The 19,511-nt window shown below is 42.8% G+C and overlaps 1 protein-coding gene across 1 annotated transcript in view; it reads left to right on the top strand.

Moving 5' to 3' along the window:
• Positions 1 to 19,511, top strand: part of LOC143987645 (protein unc-93 homolog A-like) — a 991,508-nt gene that overhangs the window by 953,114 nt on the left and 18,883 nt on the right. Inside the window, exon 8 of the mRNA XM_077486536.1 lies at positions 5,760 to 5,891. Within this exon, the coding sequence (XP_077342662.1) occupies positions 5,760 to 5,891 (132 nt within the window). The remainder of the gene's footprint in view (positions 1 to 5,759; positions 5,892 to 19,511) is intronic.

The following is a 19,511-nucleotide window of genomic DNA, read 5'->3' as shown; positions in this document are numbered from 1 at the left end:
GTATCCATACCATTGCAGGACGAAAGCGACGTCAAAACGTCACTTCCGCCCATAGCTCTTAAAGAGACACTTGCATACATGAGCAGAGCCTGCATAAGAAAATGGGAGATATCGCCGTGATAAGAGCGAGAGCAATAATTCTAGCCCTGGACCTCCTCTGTAACTCAAAACATGCAAGCTGTACATATGGAGATTTTTAAGGTTAAAAGTTTGTCATCATTTCACGAGCGGGCGCAATTTTGAAGCGGGACATGTTGGGTATCAATTTACTCTGCATTTTTATCATTAGCTTTCACAATATAAAAAAAAAATTGGGCTAACATTAGTGTTGTCTTATTTTTTAATTCAAAAAAGTGTATACGGTGTGACAGAAAGTATTGCGACTACCAACGACTGCCATTTTATTCTCTAGGGTGTTAGAAAAAATATATATATAATGTTTGGGGTTCTAAGAAATTTTCTAGCAAAAAAAATGTTTTTAACATGTAAACACCAAATCTCAGAAAGAGACTCGGGCTGAAGTGGTTAATATTGTTCTGTGACGCACATGTCACAATTTTGGATATCATTGAACTTCATTATCAACATCTTTCACTGTGGACTTTCTTAATACTTGCATTTTTATCACTTTTTACTGGGATTTTGTTTGGAACACTGTTATTGTTCTGTGATGCACATATCATTTGATGTTGTATATTTATCAATCAATTATTTATTTATTTTACATATAGCACTTTATAGTCAATTGTTAGCAATTATGGTATGGTGATATTGAGGATTTAATCACATAGCGCTGCATTATTTATCTATATATTCAATTTATAGGTATTGGAATTTCCTTTTAACCACTTAAGCCCCGGACCAATTGTCAGCCTAAGGACCAGAGGTCTTTTTACAATTTCGCACTGCACTCACATTAATGGTAATTGCGCGGTCATGCAATGTTGTACCCAAACGAAATTTGCGTCCTTTTCTTCCCACAAATAGAGCTTTCTTTTGATGGTATTTGATTGCCTCTGCGATTTTTATTTTTACGATATAAAAGGAAAAAGACTGAAAATTTTGAAAAAAAAACAATATTTCCTAATTTTTGTTATAAGAAAAATCAAATAAACTAAATTTTAGTCATACATTTAGGCCAAAATGTATTCCGCCACATGTCTTTAGTAAAAAAATGTCAATAAGCGTATATTTATTGGTGTGCGCAAAAGTTATAGCGTCTACAAACTAGAGTACATTTTCTGGAATTTACACAGCTTTTAATTTATGACTGCCTATCTCATTTCTTGAGGTGCTAAAATGGCAGGGCAGTACAAACCCCCCCAAATGACCCCATTTTGGAAAATAGACACCCCAAGGAAATTGCTGAGGGGCATGTTGAGCCCATTGAATATATTTTTTTCTGAACCAAGTGATTGAATAATGACACAAAAATAAAATAAAAAAAACTTTACAAAAAGTTGTCACTAAATTATATATTGCTCACATATGCCATAGTTATATGTGGAATTGCACCCCAAAATATATTCTGCTGCTTCTCCTGAGTACAGGGATATCACATATGTGGGACTTTTTGGGAGCCTAGCCGCGTACGGCACCCCAATCACTGCCTTCAGGATTTCTAAGGGTGCAAATTTTGGATTTCACTCCTCACTACCTATCACAGTTTCGAAGGCCATAAAATGCCAAAATAGCACAACCCCCCCCCCCCCCAAATGACCCCATTTTGGAAAGTAGACACCCCAAGCTATTTACTGAGAGGCATGTTGAGTCCATGAAATATTTTATATTTTGCCACAAGTTGCGGGAATATTACAAACTTTTTCTTTTGCACAATTTTGTCACTAAATGATATATTGCTCACACATGCTATGGGCATAAGTGAAATTACACCCCAAAATAAATTCTTCTGCTTCTCCACATGTGGGGGATTTTTTGGGAGCCTAGTCGCGTACAGTACCCCGAAAACCAAGCACCGCCTTCAGGATTTAAATATAAAACGCTACCAAAAAAAACTGTTAGCGATCGCAAGGATCAGGCCTGACTCTGCGAATGCTGCAGTTATGTGTTTAGTGTTTTGTAAATGACAGTGATCGAATGATACTGCACTTGGGTGGGCTGGGCGGAGGGGCAAAACGCAGGTGCTAGCAGGTATCTGGGCTGATCCCGCCAACAATGCGTTTTTTTTGGAACCCTAAACTGCTGGGGACGCTAGTATAGATCTGATCAGATATTGATCTGTTCAGATACTATACCACTACGGGAGGAGTATGCTTTGCGCGTGGGTGTTAGCGGTACTGGCACTAACCTAGCGCTGCCTGGGGCGACACAGACCCTGACCCTAAAACCTAATTGATATCACCCGCCGGGTGATCAGGGGGTTAAACCTTTATTGGGTAATAAATGGTGGGTGCCCTGATGCTATAAAAAGCAAACTAACTAACCAGAGTCACCCGTAACACTTATACGGTGATCACTGGTGAAAGGGTTAACTAGGGGCAATCAGGGGGTTAAAATCTTTATTAGGTAGTATATGGGGGTCCCTGACACTATATAAAAACCTGACGGGGAACCTAAATAACTAACTGGCTAACCAGCGTCACCAGTGACACTTATGCGGTGATCACTGGTGAAAGGGTTAACTAGAGGCAATCAGGGGGTTAAAACCTTTATTAGGTAGTATATGGGGGTCCCTGATGCTATATAAAAACCTGACGGGGAACCTAAATAACTAACTGGCTAACCAGCGTCACCAGTGACACTTATGCAGTGATCACTGGTGAAAGGGTTAACTCTAGGGGCAATCAGGGGGTTAAAACCTTTATTGGGTAATATATGGGGGTACCTAATGCTATAAAAACCTGGCGGTGAACCTAAAAAATAACTAGCTACCTAGCGGCACCGGTGACACTAATGCAGCGATCAGAAAAACGATTGCTTAGTGACACTGGCAAAAGGGGTGAAAGGGTTACATGGGGCAATCAGGGGGTTGCCCCATGTTGCCCCTTTATTAGGTAGTATATGCGGGTCCCGGACGCTATATAAAAACCTGACGGGGAACCTAAATAACTAAATAACTAACTGGCTATCCAGCATCACCAGTGACACTTATATGGTGATCGCTGGTGAAAGGGTTAACTCTAGGGGCAATCAGGGGGTTAAAACCTTTATTGGGTAGTATATGGGGGTACCTAATGCTATAAAAACCTGGTGGTGAACCTAAAAAAATAACTAGCTACCTAGCGTCACCAGTGACACTAATGCAGCGATCAGAAAAATGATCGCTTAGTGACACTGGCAAAAGGGGGTGAAAGGATTACCTGGGGGCAATCAGGGGGTTAAAAACTTTATTAGGTAGTATATGGGGGTCCCGGACGCTATATAAAAACCTGACGGGGACCCTAAATAACTAAATAACTAACTGGCTATCCAGCGTCACCAGTGACACTTATACGGTGATCGCTGGTGAAAGGGTTAACTCTAGGGTCAATCAGTAGGTTAAAACCTTTATTGGGTAGTATATGGGGGTACCTAACGCTATAAAAACCTGCCGATGAACCTAAAAAAATAACTAGCTACCTAGCGGCACCAGTGACACTAATGCAGCGATCGGAAAAACTATTGCTTAGTGACACTGGCAAAAGGGGGGTGAAAGGGTTAACTCTAGGTTCAATCAGGGGGTTAAACCTTTATTGGGGGGGTAGGGGGCTACCCTGGACCTAACACTAACTGCCCTGACACTGTATACTGTCACAACTGACACTAAATGCAGTGATCAGTAAATAAATGATCACTGCAATTAGTGACAGTGTGACTGGGGGGGGGGTGCTGGGGGGGATCGGGGTGGCGATCGGGGGGTGATTTGTGTGCCTATGTGTACCTACGTGTCAGTGTAGTGTTGGTGCACTTACTATCTCTGCTCTCCTCGCAGTCCGGTCAAAAAGACCGCCCCGAGGAGAGTGACATTACTTCCTCCCTGCCTGTGTTTACACTACACAGACAGGGGAAGCTTCTCATTCGCCAGGAGCGATCGAGAGGGGGTGACCAGAAACCAACGGCCATCCCCTCATCCCGGATCACTCCTGAAGTGAAACGGACCACCGCAGCCAGCAAGAGGGGGTCCGATGGGACCCCCCACCCGCTGGAAGGCAAGCACGTACGGGTACGGCTTGTGCCGTACATGCCATTCTGCCGAAGTATTTTTACATGCGGCGGTCCTTAAGTGGTTAAATTTGGCTGTTAGTGAACGTAACGAATACAAATTTATCTGAAGTTACAAATTTTTACGAAATAACAAATGCTGTGTCTAAACCAATGGAACATAATGAATTAATAAAAATAAACAACAATAATAAAAATGTATTATTATTAGTTATTAATTTGTTCCGTTCAATTTATTTATATGCGACATTCGTTACTTCGGATCATTCGTAACTTTGGATAAATTTGTATTCATTACATTCGCTAAGCCAAATTGAAAGGAAATTCCAATACCTTTAATTTAATAGTTATTTATTAGTCAGTTATTACTTCGGATTTACGCATTTCAGATTTTTGGATTTTTGACCTTTCGAATTGTCGGCAGTACACATGTCTACACTACTCATTCCAATTCTCTGTTATGGCTTATTGGGTTTAGGACATTTTGGCCCTATTTGGTTGGCTGAAAGTTAGGGTTTGCCTGATTGTGGAAGACCTGAGTCCTAGTAGTACAACACGTCACACTTTACACTTGCAGTATTCACATGCCCAGGTATCGGTTATGAGGGATAACACTACTTTGTCTCAGAACAATATGCACAGTCCACAGGATGTTTCACACAGTGGGACCTTTGTCGTCCCTAGTACAGTTCCTCACACTCCCCATAAATACCACGAGATATGTAGTCCTTAGCAATTGAATGTAAACATTGCATAGCATGCAGGTAATTCAGGAAGTTTTGGAAAGAGATGGTCAGCAGACAGGCAGCTTTCACAAAATGAAAAGATATGTTTAAGCAAGCTTTTATTGGATTGTCAAATAAAACTATTGTTTGTATTGCGATTACAGGGTAGGTGTTATAAATTGAAGTATATGTTGTGACTATATGTTTCCTATAACACTTCACAGCACATTGACTTTTCATGCCAAGTTACACAGATATACAATGTCCAATCAGCTTAGCTTTTCAGGAATGTTTTACTTGAATAGTTGATTATTAATTAAATCCAAATATTTAAGGTGCAAGTCAGGTTTATCTGCTCAACGGCAGTCAGGTGTTCTCTTATTTAGTCTCCAGCTAAATGTCAATATGGTCTCCAATCCCAGGGGTTTCTCTGAATTCCCGAAAGTGGAAGTGAAGTTCAGGTCCAATGACATCCTCATAGGGGGAAGACTTCCACACTATCCCTCTGCACAGAAAACTGCTTTTTACATTCAGTAAGCTTTCAGGAGCAAGAGCCTATCAAATTAGGCTGATAACCTATTCCCAGTGACCCATCCATGGTTGTTCTGTTTTATGCACCAGCCAGAATTATATTAGAACTGTCTGGCTCTGCGTATGTTGCAGTTTCCCCACAACTGATATTATCCAAACAAGAGACACTGGTAACTATAGCTAGAGACAAATATCTCCCTATAGCTAGAGACACATCTTAAACAGCAAAATCCATAGTTTGAGGTCATCAGATGATGCAATACAAACTAATGACTGTATTTATGGTACTTTTTTGTTAAATGTTTAAGTTTAACCATGTTTTGTGAAATGTTTATCTAACAGGAGCAGCTATAAACATTGGCTGTATTATCGGCTTCTTGATATGGAAACCAACAACCGGCAACTTTGCAGTATTTTTTGTGATGTCTGGTCTATGGGGGATTGCAGATGCAGTGTGGCAAACGCTATTGAGCTGTAAGTAAAAAATATGTTTAATAAAACTGGAAAGTACTGGTTGGCAAATATACCCTTAGAAGTTGATGGCAAAGGGCCAGATGAGATAAAATCATGAGATAGGGATCTGAGAGCGTGGGGATTACCACGTAGGATAACATTATCTGTATTAATCTACTGAAGGTTTAAATGTGCAGTAATATCGTCTTTATAGAAGTTAGTTACATTTCAGTGTGTAGATAGCAAGGACATTGCTAGGATTGTTGAAGACCTGGGGAATCCTGAAGTGGCAAATGGTGAGTGTGGCCACATAATAGTAACAGTGGGAGGGGCATTGTTACACGGAACCCTTGCCTACTGTATATGCAATACACATTGGCCACAAACCTTGTACCCAAAAAATGGCTTCCTGTAATTTTCCTTTCCTGGTGCATCTTCATGGCAGCATACAATGGGTTATGGTTTCACTCCTGTGACCCGATTAACTATAAATCAAACACAGACCCAGGTCACAGCATTCTTTGCAACGCCCACCATTTGGGTGGGAATCTGTATGCTGACATAAAGATACATCAGGGAAAGAAAATTAAGGAAAGGTGCATCATGTCAACATACAGTTGTAACCATCTCGCCATACGGGATTGTGTAAAAAAAATGTTTTAATGAAGTATGAAGTGTAAGTATGCACCTGCACAAATTTTTTCCACCTCTTACTGTTGTGAGCTTGTAGGCAGGTGCAGTCTACTTTCTCCACTGCAGGTTGCATTCTTCTGGAGTAGCACTGCAGTTGAGAGAAAGACAAGAGAAATTGGATGCTGCCGCCCCATGTGACTCTTGTAGCCATCTTAGGTCAGGCAGAGAATAATTTAGGGTTCTGACTCCCAGGCTTGGCATGCATTTTGCGAGTGGGTAGAGGACAGGTACCCTGTGTGGTAGAGACATAACTAGTAGGGAAAGGTTCCTGACCAGGTGTGAAAGTGTCGGGCTCACAACTTCTCTGGATATCTTCCCCCTTGGGCAAGAAACAACCAGGCTGAATTCTGCCCCTTCTTAGACATGTGCGGAATTAAAAAATGTGTTTTGTTTAGTTAAATTAGTTTTATTCGTTTTCGGAATTCATTTAGTTTATCGGTTTTTGAATGCAATTTGATTTTTCAGAATTTTAATTCAAATCGACTAACATCTAAAAATTTAATCAAATTCAATTTCAAATTGGCATTCAAATTCAAATTTATTCTATTTGAAATGTAAAAATGGTTATATTCTAATTTATTCTATTCTGTTCTATTGTTTTTTTCTATTATTTTCTATTCCATTCGAAATTTGAATTTTGGAAGATGGTTAAAGATTGTTTTTTTTCTATTCTATTTTTTGGAAGATATTATATTTGATGTTATTCAATTTCTTTCTATTGTTCTATTCTTTTCTATTCAAAATCAAATTCATTCTATTTGAAATTCAAATTTTGGAAGATGGTTATATTCTTTCTATTTTAGTCTATTCTATTGAATTATATTATATTCTTTTCTATTCTATCGAATTTAAATGTATTCTCTTTGAAATGTGAAATTCTCACTATTTTATTGTCTATTGCATGCAAATTCAGCCACAGTGATCCCTGTGGTGGGATGACTATTGCACAACATGACTGAACCAGAACCAGGACATGCAGAATGTTTGCAAAGAAAGTTCCTCTGGAGTCATGCAATGCAGACTTGCTGCAATTGTGCAACAAAATTGTGAAGCCTGACAAGTCTAGCAATAGCTTAGCAAGTTTTTTCAAACTTGCAGCACAATTGCTTGCTATCTGGGTACTCCCCGTGCCCAGGAAACTTCAATCAAAACTAATTCCAAAAGCAACAAAACCCCCCAAGACAAGATAAATGAATTTCCTGGTAGCCTAAATTTTCAAAACAATGAAAATTGTCAGCTATGCTATGATGAAGTGCAGAGGCGTAACTAGAAACTACAAACATTTCTGTTTCTGATTAGGGTACTAACTGTCAAGAGAGGCGAAGTTCTATCTGACCTCATAGGAATTCTAGACAGAGACTTGCAGTTGGTTACTTGAGTATATGTAAACGATCACCTTGCAAAACAACCCATTCACTTTAAAATGGAAACGAAAGGCAAAACCTTTGTATATATATATATATATATATATATATATATATATATATATATATATATACAGTATCTCACAAAAGTGAGTACACCCGTCACATTTTTGTAAATATTTTATTATATCTTTTCATGTGACAACACTGAAGAAATTATACTTTGCTACAATGTAAAGTAGTGAGCGTACAGCTTGTATAGCAGTATAAATTTGCTGTCTCCTCAAAATAACTCAACACACAGCCATTAATGTCTAAACCTCTGGCAACAAAAGTGAGTACACCCCTAAGTGAACATGTCCAAAATGGGCCCAAAGTGTCAATATTTTATGTGGCCACTATTATTTTCCAGCACTGCTTTAACCCTCTTGGGCATGGACCACTCCTCCATGAGAACATCACGGAGGACATCACGGAGGACATCACAGAGCTGGTGGATGTGAGAGACCTTCCATTTGAGCATGCCCCACAGATGCTCAGTAGGGTTTAGGTCTGTAGACATGCTTGGCCAGTCCATCACCTTTACCCTTCTAGCTTCTTTAGCAAGGCAGTGGTCATCTTGGAGATGTGTTTGGGGTTATTATCATGCTGGAATACTGCCCTATGGCCCGGTCCCCGAAGGGAGGGGACCATGCTCTGCTTCAGTATGTCACAGTACATGTTGGCATTCATGGTTCCCTTAATGAACTGTAGCTCTCCAGTGCCGACAGCCCCAGATCATGACATTCCAACCACCATGCTTGACTGTAGGCAAGAAAAACTTGTCTTTGTACTACTTACCTGGCTGCCACCACAAATGCTTGACATCATCTGAACCAAATACGTTTATTTTGGTCTCATTAGACCACAGGACATGTTTTCAGTAATCCATGTCCTTAGTCTACTTGTCTTCAGCAAGCCGTTTGCAGGCTTTCTTGTGCTTCATCTTTAGAAGAGGCTTCCTTATGGGACGACAGCCATGCAGACCAATTTGATGTAGTGTGCGAAGTATGGTCTGAGCACTGACAGGCTGACCCCTCACCCCTTCAACCTCTGCAGCAATGCTGGCAGCACTCCTACGTCTATTTCCCAAAGATAACCTCTGGATATGACACTGAGCATGTACACTCAGCTTCTTTGGTCAACCATGGTGAGGCCTGTTCTGAGTGGAACCTGTCTATTTAGCCACTGTATGGTCTTGGTCACCATGCTGCAGCTCAGATTCAGGGTCTTGGCAATCTCCTTATAGCACATTCGTCACGCTGCAATGTTAAAAATTCTTTAATGCAGCGCATTCTCTTTTTCTTTACAATGCTACAAGAATGAAGTTGTTTTGCTGCTCATATTCACACACACTTCTCCCAAACTTATTTGTTTATTCTTTTTCCTCATTTCATGAATACAATATTTTAATTCGTCACATCTCCCCAATAATTTTTTTGGGGGTTTTAAATTTGGTGGTTGGTTTTTTTAATCAACATCTCCTTTTTTGACAGTTTGCTCATCTTCGCAATTTTTTTGGTGTGTTTTGTGTGTCAACTTACCACAACACCATTATTATCTTTTTATTTTATTGTTTTCTTTTTTAATCTAGAGGAGGTTGTTTGGTGTTGGTGCCCCTTGTTATTAATTTGACTTTGTATTTTTGAAATGTACCTGCCTACTCACAAATAAACTGTCCTTTTTGAAGTAAAACACATACGCAAGTATTTCTTGAAATAAAAAAAACCTTTATTTAGGTGTCAAACAAATAAAGAGGGAGGCAGCGCTAGAGAAACTGGTCAATTTGGCGAAGCCTTTGGCCCCCAGGACAGACATGAAATTATTTGAAAATGCAAAATTGGTGGTCTGAGGAGTACATATCTCAGGGAGAGCAGTCTGGTCCAGAAGTCCAAGAGATCGGGAAGAGCAGATGCCATCTATGTCCCCAGGCTGTGGTCCTACAAGAGCCTGCATCTTCTGTCAGACCAGACTGAACCCAGGCCATCACTCTCTGGTCTTCCTTAGGCACTTCCCTCCAGGCTTCCTTCCAGGCTGTGGCTTGGCTCCTGTAGTTGTGGCAGGAGGAGGAGGAGGAGGGCGATGGTCGACCTCCAGGTTGCCACTTGCCATAGCCTCCTCCCAGCTGAGGTCTTCCTGTGTATGAAAATCAATCACACAATTTTGTGATCATGACTGTTGCAAATTGAATGTTACCAAATAGAACAGACTATCATTCTGAGCCCAGCATTTTTCATTCTTGTCCCAATGGTCACTACTGTCTATTGATATGTAAAGCACTTTGTTAAATCACAACTTACTGATCAATAATAACATCTAGTTGAAATCATTAAATGTACAACAAGAAATATGTTCAACAAAGCTATACCTGTCTTAAGCTGGGCCCCTCCACATGTTGCTGCCTGGAAGGCCCAGGTTGGACATTGGAAGCCTCAGCTGGGGGTGAAGGAAGCCTTGAAGGAAGACGGTAAAGTGGTGGCCCGGGTTCCCCCTGGTCTGGCAGAAAATGCAGCCTCTCGTGGTACACCATCCTGGGGATATAAATGGCATCTGGATCTCCTGATCTCAGGGAATTCTGGTACTTCTTGCGCTCCCTGAGATATGTGCTGCTCAGGGAACCAACTTTGGCCTTCACATAGGTCATGTCTGACGTGGGGGCCATGGTCTTTACAAAACCAAGCAGTTTCTCCAGCGCTGCCTTCCTCTTTCTTAGGTCCGAATAAAATGGGTTGTTCATCTGCCACAGGCAGGGCAGCTCCCTGAGCAGATCAATGAATAGCCCCATAAAATGCGATTTCTGGAAGGGATCCATCTTGTCTTCAAGACACAACACAAGACAACCACTAATAATAATGTCATGCTAAACTCTCCTAATCTTGTCCCAACATAGGCCTATATAGAAGCAGTATAGGCTAGTGATGTACCAAGTTAAAATTGTACCTTTGTGTGAATGATCGGCGCGTCAGCTCCTCACTCTGCTCACAGATCGTACGTACGACACACGCGCGGTGCGTTTTATATACAGTGCGCATGTATGCGTGAAACTCTGCCCGCCCCTGATGTTCTTTGTAGACTATTCCCCGCCCCTTCTCTTTCGGCGCAGTGGGGAGAGTACATGGCGGAGACACAGCAGGGGCATGATAATTCCACTAACGAGGAGGAGGACGAGGAAAGCCCGGAGCCAGAAACGTCCTGATCGCGGAGGAGAAGATTTAAGGCCTCAAATATGTCTTTTGTTGAGATGTTGGAGATGGTGGACATATTAAAGAGGAATGACTATGATGGGAAGTATAGACCATACCCAAACCCAAATATCAGAAAGGCCAAGATCATGACTAAAGTTGTGAAGAGTCTTCAGAAGAATTTTGGGGTACGACAATCCAAGGATCAACTGAGGAAACGCTGGTCAGACCTGAAACTGAGGGAGCACGATCAGTACAGAAGGATCAAGCGAGTTCTTCAAAAAAGTAAGTAGTTGTCGTGTGTTCATATTATTATTATTGCTTGCATACTGCTCCATGTGCTTTGATTTAATGTTGTACAGTTTAAAATGGTCACTTTCATGTTCATGGGTTCAATCGTTCGTAATAAACATCGTTCGTTAGCCCACTCCAAAAACTATGTATTGCCAACTTGCATTTGACTACATTTTCTCACACAACAGGTAAGTATTGCAGCTTTAGAAAGTGTCAAAAATAATGTTTTCACCTTTGAACTCTGCCAAAAAACACAATTGTAGGACACTTCCAAGCAATGTTTCATATTCCTATTTCTGCCCTCAAATATCTGGTGTCTAAGTATTCCTTTTTTACATTCTCATAGGGGAGAGAAGACTCTGAGGACACCAGGGACCCCACACCTCCCAAAGAAGGGGAAATGCGAAAAGCACAAGCAGAGGAGGAGGAGGAATGAGAGATTGACGAAATTGGCGAAATTGGCACTACAACAGGTGAGTGTCAGAGACCACAGCTACAGGTAAGCTAATCAATGTATGCTTGCATATTTATAATACATGGTGTTTTTTTTTTAATTTAATTTTTTAGGTGATGTGGAAGAATCGCATTTTACCAGTGAAAGTGCCCAGATCCTCATTGGGGAGATAATGGGGTGCAATCGCGATTTAGAGAATATACATAAAAACATCAATGATGTTCAACAAAAAATGAAGAACATCATTGATGTTTTGGGGAGAGTCTGAAACAAACCAAACTAGCTAGCATCGATTTTAAATTTTCAAAAACACTTTTATATTTTTCGAAAAGCCAAATTTGGAAGATGCACACAGTGTGTCAACATATGCTATCTCCCATCATGGGGGATCAATGTACGTGTTTTGTGGGTGAAACCCCTTCCTTGCTACTAAAGAGGCTGAGATGAAGGGGTTGCACCCCCAAAACACATGCATTGATACCCCATGATGGGAGATAGCACATGTTGACATTATGCATGGGATCAGGAGGAAACTGGCCACTTTTTGATTCTCAATTTGTGTGTATCTTTCAAATTTGGCTTTTCCCATCCAATGAAGACTATATCAACACAGTTTGTACATACTCATGTCTGATATTGTCTTCACTTTTCAAAGTTGAACTTTGTAAGTTCCTGTGTTCTGTATGTTATGCTTTGATACATGCCAGTTTACACAAAAACGCCAAGTTATAAAAATATTACCCCAAATAATGTTTTATATCCACCAAATATGTTGGTTTGTTGCAAAACCCTTTTCTAAACGCACATGTGAATGTGCTTTGAGTAAAAAGTTAAATTGTCAACAATGTGTGGCTTCCTTTTTCAATGTGCAAAAGCAGTATTTGTAGTAAAGTTGTTGTTTTCTGTGGCAATAGGTGTTATTTACTAAAGGCAAATCCACTTTGCACTCCAAGTGCAGTTTCAGGTGCACTTTTGCAGTGCACTTGTAGTGCATAGTGGATTTGCCTTTAGTAAATAACACCCATAGTGATGTTTACATTTCCCCAATAACGCCATTTTCCTGACCGCACATATTTCTGCCATGGTGCTGAAAATTAGCAATATTTTTGTCAGTAATGCACTACATACATAATCAACAAAAACAAGGTGTGTGTGTAGCAGACCCACAACATAATAAGATTATCTGAAGAAGAGACTGTCACATTATCTTGCTCTGAACTTGGGTTTGCACTGTTGTAGAAAAAGGCCCAAAAAACACCAAAAAACCTAGGAGACACCTAAAACAAAGCCAAGCAGTAAAGAAAAACAAAGATTATTGGAGTTTCAAAGAAAAATGTATTAAAAAAATGCCTCTCAGACATTGTCTGGCATATCACTGGCCCCCCTACCCACAAAGTACTGCATGTATTGGTATCTGACCTCGCGGGTGCTTTGGGGGGGCAAGCTAGGACAAGCAGCTTCAAGAGCCATGAGGTTTTCTATCAAGTCTGCATCAGGGCCAACTGAGGCCACGGAATGTTTTAAAAAAAAATTGTGCAAAACGCAGCAGGCGAGCACAATATGATTTAGTTTATATTCTGCCATGTGTATTGGCATCAAAAATAGGCAGAACCGGCTGGCCATTATCCCGAAAGTGTTCTCCACTACTCTTCTGGCTCTGGCCAGCCGTATATTAAAGATCCTCTGATCCGGGGTGAGGGTCCTCATCGGGAAAGGCTGCATCAGGTGCTTTGCCAGAGCAAACGCCTCATCTGCCACGAAAATGAACGGAAGTCCTTCTACATTCTCCTCTGGAGGTGGCAGGCCCAGACTGCCACTCTGGAGACGCCAGTAGAATTCCGTCCACGTGAGCACTCCACCATCTGACATACGGCCACTTTTCCCCATGTCCACATACAGGAAGTCATATGTCGCTGACCACTGCCAACATCATGATACTATTATACCCCTTGTAATTATAATAGTAGGACCCCGATTTGGGGGGTGGGATGATGCCCCCAAATTCAATTGAACCTCCACAATTGGGAAAGTCCCAATGGCTGGCAAAGTGGGAGGCCACAGTCTGCCATTTCTGTGACGTTGAAGGAATCTGTGGAGTGAAACAAGAAAAAAAAATAGTAATTTTGCACATCAACATTGCAAGTAGATTAGACACAAAAAATTTTTGGACAAGATCAGTATAACATTTTTGGAAATTAGTATTTAAAGCCTAAAGTATAAGGTCCCCTTATCACATTACTCACTCCCCTCCCCCCATCTGATGGCCCATTGCAAAAAATGAGGGGGAAGATGTTTTGGACAGGTAACCCTCTCCACTTCATTGAGAGCTCAATGCATAAATAATGTGTGATACTTTGGCAAGCCCCTCCTTACTTACACTATTGGCAGCCCACCAAACAGGTAAGAAGTGTCATAATAAAAAAAAAAGTAACAAATGGAAGCACATTTTGACATTCTGCTATTACCTATCAAGATAATAAAGGAGCAAAAAAAATTTAAACTGTAGCATTTGAAAGTATTGAGGCAAGCCCTTGCACTACATGCTTTGGTGAATTCATCCATAAATCTGACCAGAAAAAAGGTAGGTATAGTGTGTATTGGGTTTGGCAAAGTCAGCAGATAGAGGATTGGTATCAGCTGACCTAGCAGTTGGGGGAGGGGGGTCCCTAATGAGTTTGACCCAGCCAAAAGAAAAATTCTGCCACTCTGCATGAATTTAAGCACACATATAACATGTGTACACATTTTAGGGGGTGTTTAGGGGAAAGCAATACTATGGAGCTGACAAAATACATTGCTAAGTGACTAGGCTATAGGTTTATGGCCCCAGAAGAGCATGCTGGAGAAGTTAGTGAAGGCAAATATGCATGAAGGGAAAAAAAGGAACTTAAATACCTTCCAGCATGCATGAGGACAAAGGGGCACAGCATATCAATTAGAGCATATTGCAATCATGGTAATTAGGGAATGAGGAAATAAATACAACACATTAGCAAACATTTAATACATAGAATGTGATGTTAAAGGAGAAAACTTTTCTTCATATAGTCCTTCTGCAGGACCTGAATGATGGTAGAACAGGTCTCTGGAATAATGATTCCCAGAGCCTGGGGGGAGATGCCTGTCGAGAACTTGAAGTCCTGAAGACTTCTCCCTGTCGCCAAGTAGCGCAACGTGGCGATGAGCCTCTACTCCGGAGTGATAGCTTGCCGCAGGCAGGTATCCTGCCTGCTGATATAAGGGGACAGCAAAGCCAACAGACGGTGAAAAATGGGTCCGTCGTTTGGAGATAATTCCTGAAATCATCAGGATTATTCTCCCAGATCTCATGAAGCAAAGGCATGTGCAAGAACTGGTCACGCTGGAGCAACCAATTCTTAGTCCACGAACTCCTCCTCGCCCTGTTCATGGACCGGGCTTGAGTCAAACCTAAAAGCCCAATACCAAGCCCCTGCACAGCACAAACTCTACGATGAGTACGTACATGAAACATGGCTTGAAAACGGTCAGCTGGTCAGAATGGATAACAGAAGGCACCTATAAACAGCAAGGCCTGAAAGAACGAACTGAAAACCAGAAACGAGCAGACAATAAGCACTGAAAATCAAAGCGTACTATATACCAAGATATAGTCCACAATGACCAACAAATGCTAACTGACTACACGCACTGATAAGCAGATACGCACCGAAAAGCACAAACTGAGGAGCAGTAACGATCTGAAGCACACATCTTAAAAGTGCATATCGTCTCTAACCAAACTTCTACTAACACGCGATAAACACGAGATCAGCAGGAGCCCAAAGGGTGCCAGACTTGGTGCTGAACTTCCCTTTTCTAGCCTTGTCACATGCGGCATACGTCACCGCTAGGGATGAGCTGAACACCCCCCGGTTCAGTTCGCATCAGAACTTTCGAACGGACCGCAAATTCGTACGAACTTTAGAACCCCATTGAAGTCTATGGGACTCGAACGTTCGAAAAAAAGTGCTAATTTTAATGGCTAATATGCAAGATACTGTCCTAAAAAGGGTTTGGGGAGCTGGCTCCTGCCCCAGGGGACATGGGTCAATGCCTAAAATGTTTTTAAAAAAAGCCGTTTTGGCGGGAGCACTGATTTTAATGACGATTAAAGTGAAAAAAAGTGAAATATTCTTTTAAATATTGTGCCTGGGGGGTGTCTATTGTATGCCTGTGAAGTGCAACATGTTTCCCGTGTTTAGAATAGTCCCTGCACAAAATGACATTTAACGGAAAAAAGTAATTTAAAACTGCTTGCGTTTTTAATGTAATATCTGGTTCCGACAATATGGATGAAAATCATTGAGAAAAATGGCATGGGTAGCCCCCCCTGCCCATTACCAGCTTCTTTGGGTCTTGTACGGATATTAAGGGGAACCCCGTACCCAAATAAAAAAAAGGAAAGGCGTGGGGCCCCCAGGCCCTATATACTCAGAACAGCAGTATACAGGCGGTGCAAACAAGACAGGGACTGTGTAGATTTGTTGTGTTAAGTAGAATCTGTTTGTAATTTTGAACTGGTGCATTTTTAAAGTGTAGCTCCAGTCAAAAATATATTTTTAAGCTTTTTGGAAAACAGGGAAGGGTTATCACCCCTGTATAATTTGTTTTGCCGTCCGTCTTTTTTCATCTCACTTCCTGTTGTCTCCTTCCGTTTGCAAGTAGGAGACATTTGTAAGTTGGATGTTTGAAAGTAGGGGCCTGCCCTATATGCTCTGCAGAAATGGCGGAACAAGGTGTTGGTGTTGCCACAACATTGTAAGCCCTCAAAGTGACTCTTGGTGGGCGCAGGAGCGCCCCCTGCTTTGAACGATTATATCAAGAATTGTAATTACATGCCATTGTTAAACAGTGGTAGAAAAATTGGGCCTTTGGTGGTTGTGGTGCTGGTGCTGGTGCCACAACAATATAGGTCCTCACAGCTACTCTCGGTGGCCACAGGAACAGGCCCTGCTGTGAAATATTATATCAAGAATTGTAATTACATGCCCCTGTTAAACAGGGGCTGAAAAATTGGGCCTTAGGCACTGGTGCTGGTGCCATGACACTAAAACCTCTCCCATATACTCTAGTTGTGGTGCAGGAATGAGCTCTGCTGCAAAGCATTGCATCAAAAATTGTAATTAAACGCCCCTATTAAACAGGGGCTGAAAAATTGGGCTGGTGGCATCACCCAGAACCAAAAATGTTCTTCCAACATATCAGCGGAGGAGAAAGAGGATAGACAATCAACATAACAGGACAGTGACTCAGCATCAGCATAGGCAGTCTTGAAGGGATGTGATATTTTAAAAAAAAAATTATTCGGTTACATCAGCTTCAGGTGCTTGGTAGCTGTGGATGATCCAAGACTGATTCATCTTTATGAAGGTCAGTCGATCAACTGAGTCGGTGGACAGGCGCACCCTGTGATAACAAAGCCACCAGCAGCACTGAAGGTGCGTTCCGAAAGAACGCTGGATGCAGGACAGGCCAGTAGCTCAATTACATACTGTGCAAGCTCTGGCCAGTGATCCATCTTCAAGATCCAGTAAGCCAGAGGATTTTCGGTGGGAAAGGTGTCCAAGTCTGACCTTGCCCCTAGGTATTCCTGCACCATGTAAATCAGACGCTGGCAATGGTTGCTGGAACCGATCATACCTTGGGGCTGCGGACTAAAAAATTGTCTGAACGCATCGGTCAGACGGCCACCTTCTCCACCGCTCCTTCTGACCGATGCCTCAGCAACACGTTGTCCAGGACCAGGAGTTTGTAACCTCCCAGTCTCTGGGAACGCGTTGCACAGACCTTTCTGCAAGGCCTCCTTGAGATGGCAAGATAAGGTCGGCAACCTTACCCTTGTACTGTGGATCAAGGAGAGTGGTCAGCCAGTAATGGTCCCTCTCCTTGATCCGAAGAATACGAGGATCCTTCCGCAGGCTTTGCAGGATCAGGGAGGCCATGCAGCGTAGGTTAGCTGAGGTATTCGGTCCGGAGTCCTCTGGGTCACTAAGGACAACATGATCCACAGCTACCTCCTCCCAGCCACGTACAAGTCCACGGGTTTCTTGGGAGTGTAAATCATCCCTACAAGACTGCTGCTGCTGCTGCTGCTGCTGAGTGCCAGCCTCCCCCTCCATGCTGACACAATCATCCTCCTCCTCCTCCTCCTCCTCCTCCTCCTCCTCTTCCTGTGTGATGGGTGGGACAGCAGGAACACTGTCTGGATAAAGGGGGCCTTGAGAGGCAAGGAAGTCCTCCTCTTCCTGCCTCTGTTCTGCCTCAAGTGCCCTGTCCATTATTCCACGCAGCGTATGCTCCAACAGGTGGACAAGAGGTACAGTGTCACTGATGCATGCACTGTCACTGCTCACCATCCTTGTGGCCTCCTCAAACGGTGACAGGACAGTGCATGCATCCCTGATCATGCCCCACTGGCGTGGAGAGAAAAAACCAAGCTCCCTTGACCCTGTCCTGGTGCCGTAGTTGCACAGGTACTCATTGATGGCCCTCTGCTGCATGTGCAGCCGCTGCAGCATTGCCAACGTTGAGTTCCACCTGGTGGGCATGTCACATATAAGGCGGTTCTTGGGCAGGTTCAACTCCTTTTGGAGCTCAGTCAGCCCAGCACAGGCATTAAATGATCGGTGGAAATGCACACAGACTTTACTGGCCTGCTTCAGGACATCCTGTAAGCCCAGGTACCTGCCCAAGAACCACTGAACCACCAGGTTAAGGACGTGAGCCACACAGGGCACATGGTGTCAGTTGTCCCTGTCGGAGGGCGGAGAGGAGGTTGGTGCCATTGTCGCAAACCACCATTCCTGGCTTAAGCTGGCGTGGCGTCAACCACCTCTCGGCCTGCCCCTGCAGAGCTGACAAAATATCTGCCCCAGTGGGGCTCCTGTCCCCCAAACAAACCAGCGCAAGCACGGCATGGCATCGTTTTGCCTGCGTAATTGCGTAGCTCCTTGAATGCCTACAGAGCACCGCTGGTTCTGAGGACAGAGCACTGGAAGAGGCCATGGAGGAAGAAGAAGAGGAGGGGGTGGAGGAGAGAGGTGTGTCACAACCAGTAGTAGCATTTTGGAGGCGTGGTGGCGGAACAACCTCCAACACTAGTGCACCTTGTCTTGCATCCTTCCCAGCTGCCAGAAGAGTGACCCAATGGGCCATGAAAAACAGGTAACGTCCCTGTCCATGCCTGCTGGACCATGAGTCAGCGGTAATATGCACCTTACCACTGCCCTGTCCAGTGAGGCAAGGACATTGCCTTCCACATGCCGGTAGAGAGCCAGAATCGCCTTCCGTGAGAAAAAGTGGCGTTTGGGGACCTGCCACTGAGGAACCGCCCATTGTACAAACTCATGGAAGGCGGCCGAGTCTACCACCTGAAAAGGCAGCAGTTGAAGTGCTTGAAATTTAGCCAAGCTAGCATTCAACCACTGTACTGCTAGCAGAGTGCCCGGAAGCACTTGGCTGTGACACACCTAATTCTACACCTTCATTCCTCTCAGAGCAGGTTTCAGAGCGGACTGAAGGTCTAGTGGGGTTGGAGATCCCAGCTGACGAGGAGCAAGGAGAGGTCTGCTTTGTTCTTTAGTGTGGGTCTTTG

This window comes from Lithobates pipiens, unplaced genomic scaffold (genome assembly GCF_037356315.1).
Source record: "Lithobates pipiens isolate NorthernLeopardFrog02 unplaced genomic scaffold, aLitPip1_a1.2 Scaffold_18, whole genome shotgun sequence".
Lineage (NCBI taxonomy): Eukaryota > Metazoa > Chordata > Amphibia > Anura > Ranidae > Lithobates > Lithobates pipiens.
Note: the sequence above shows the minus strand (reverse complement) of the source record. Positions and strands in the feature narration are given on the sequence as shown.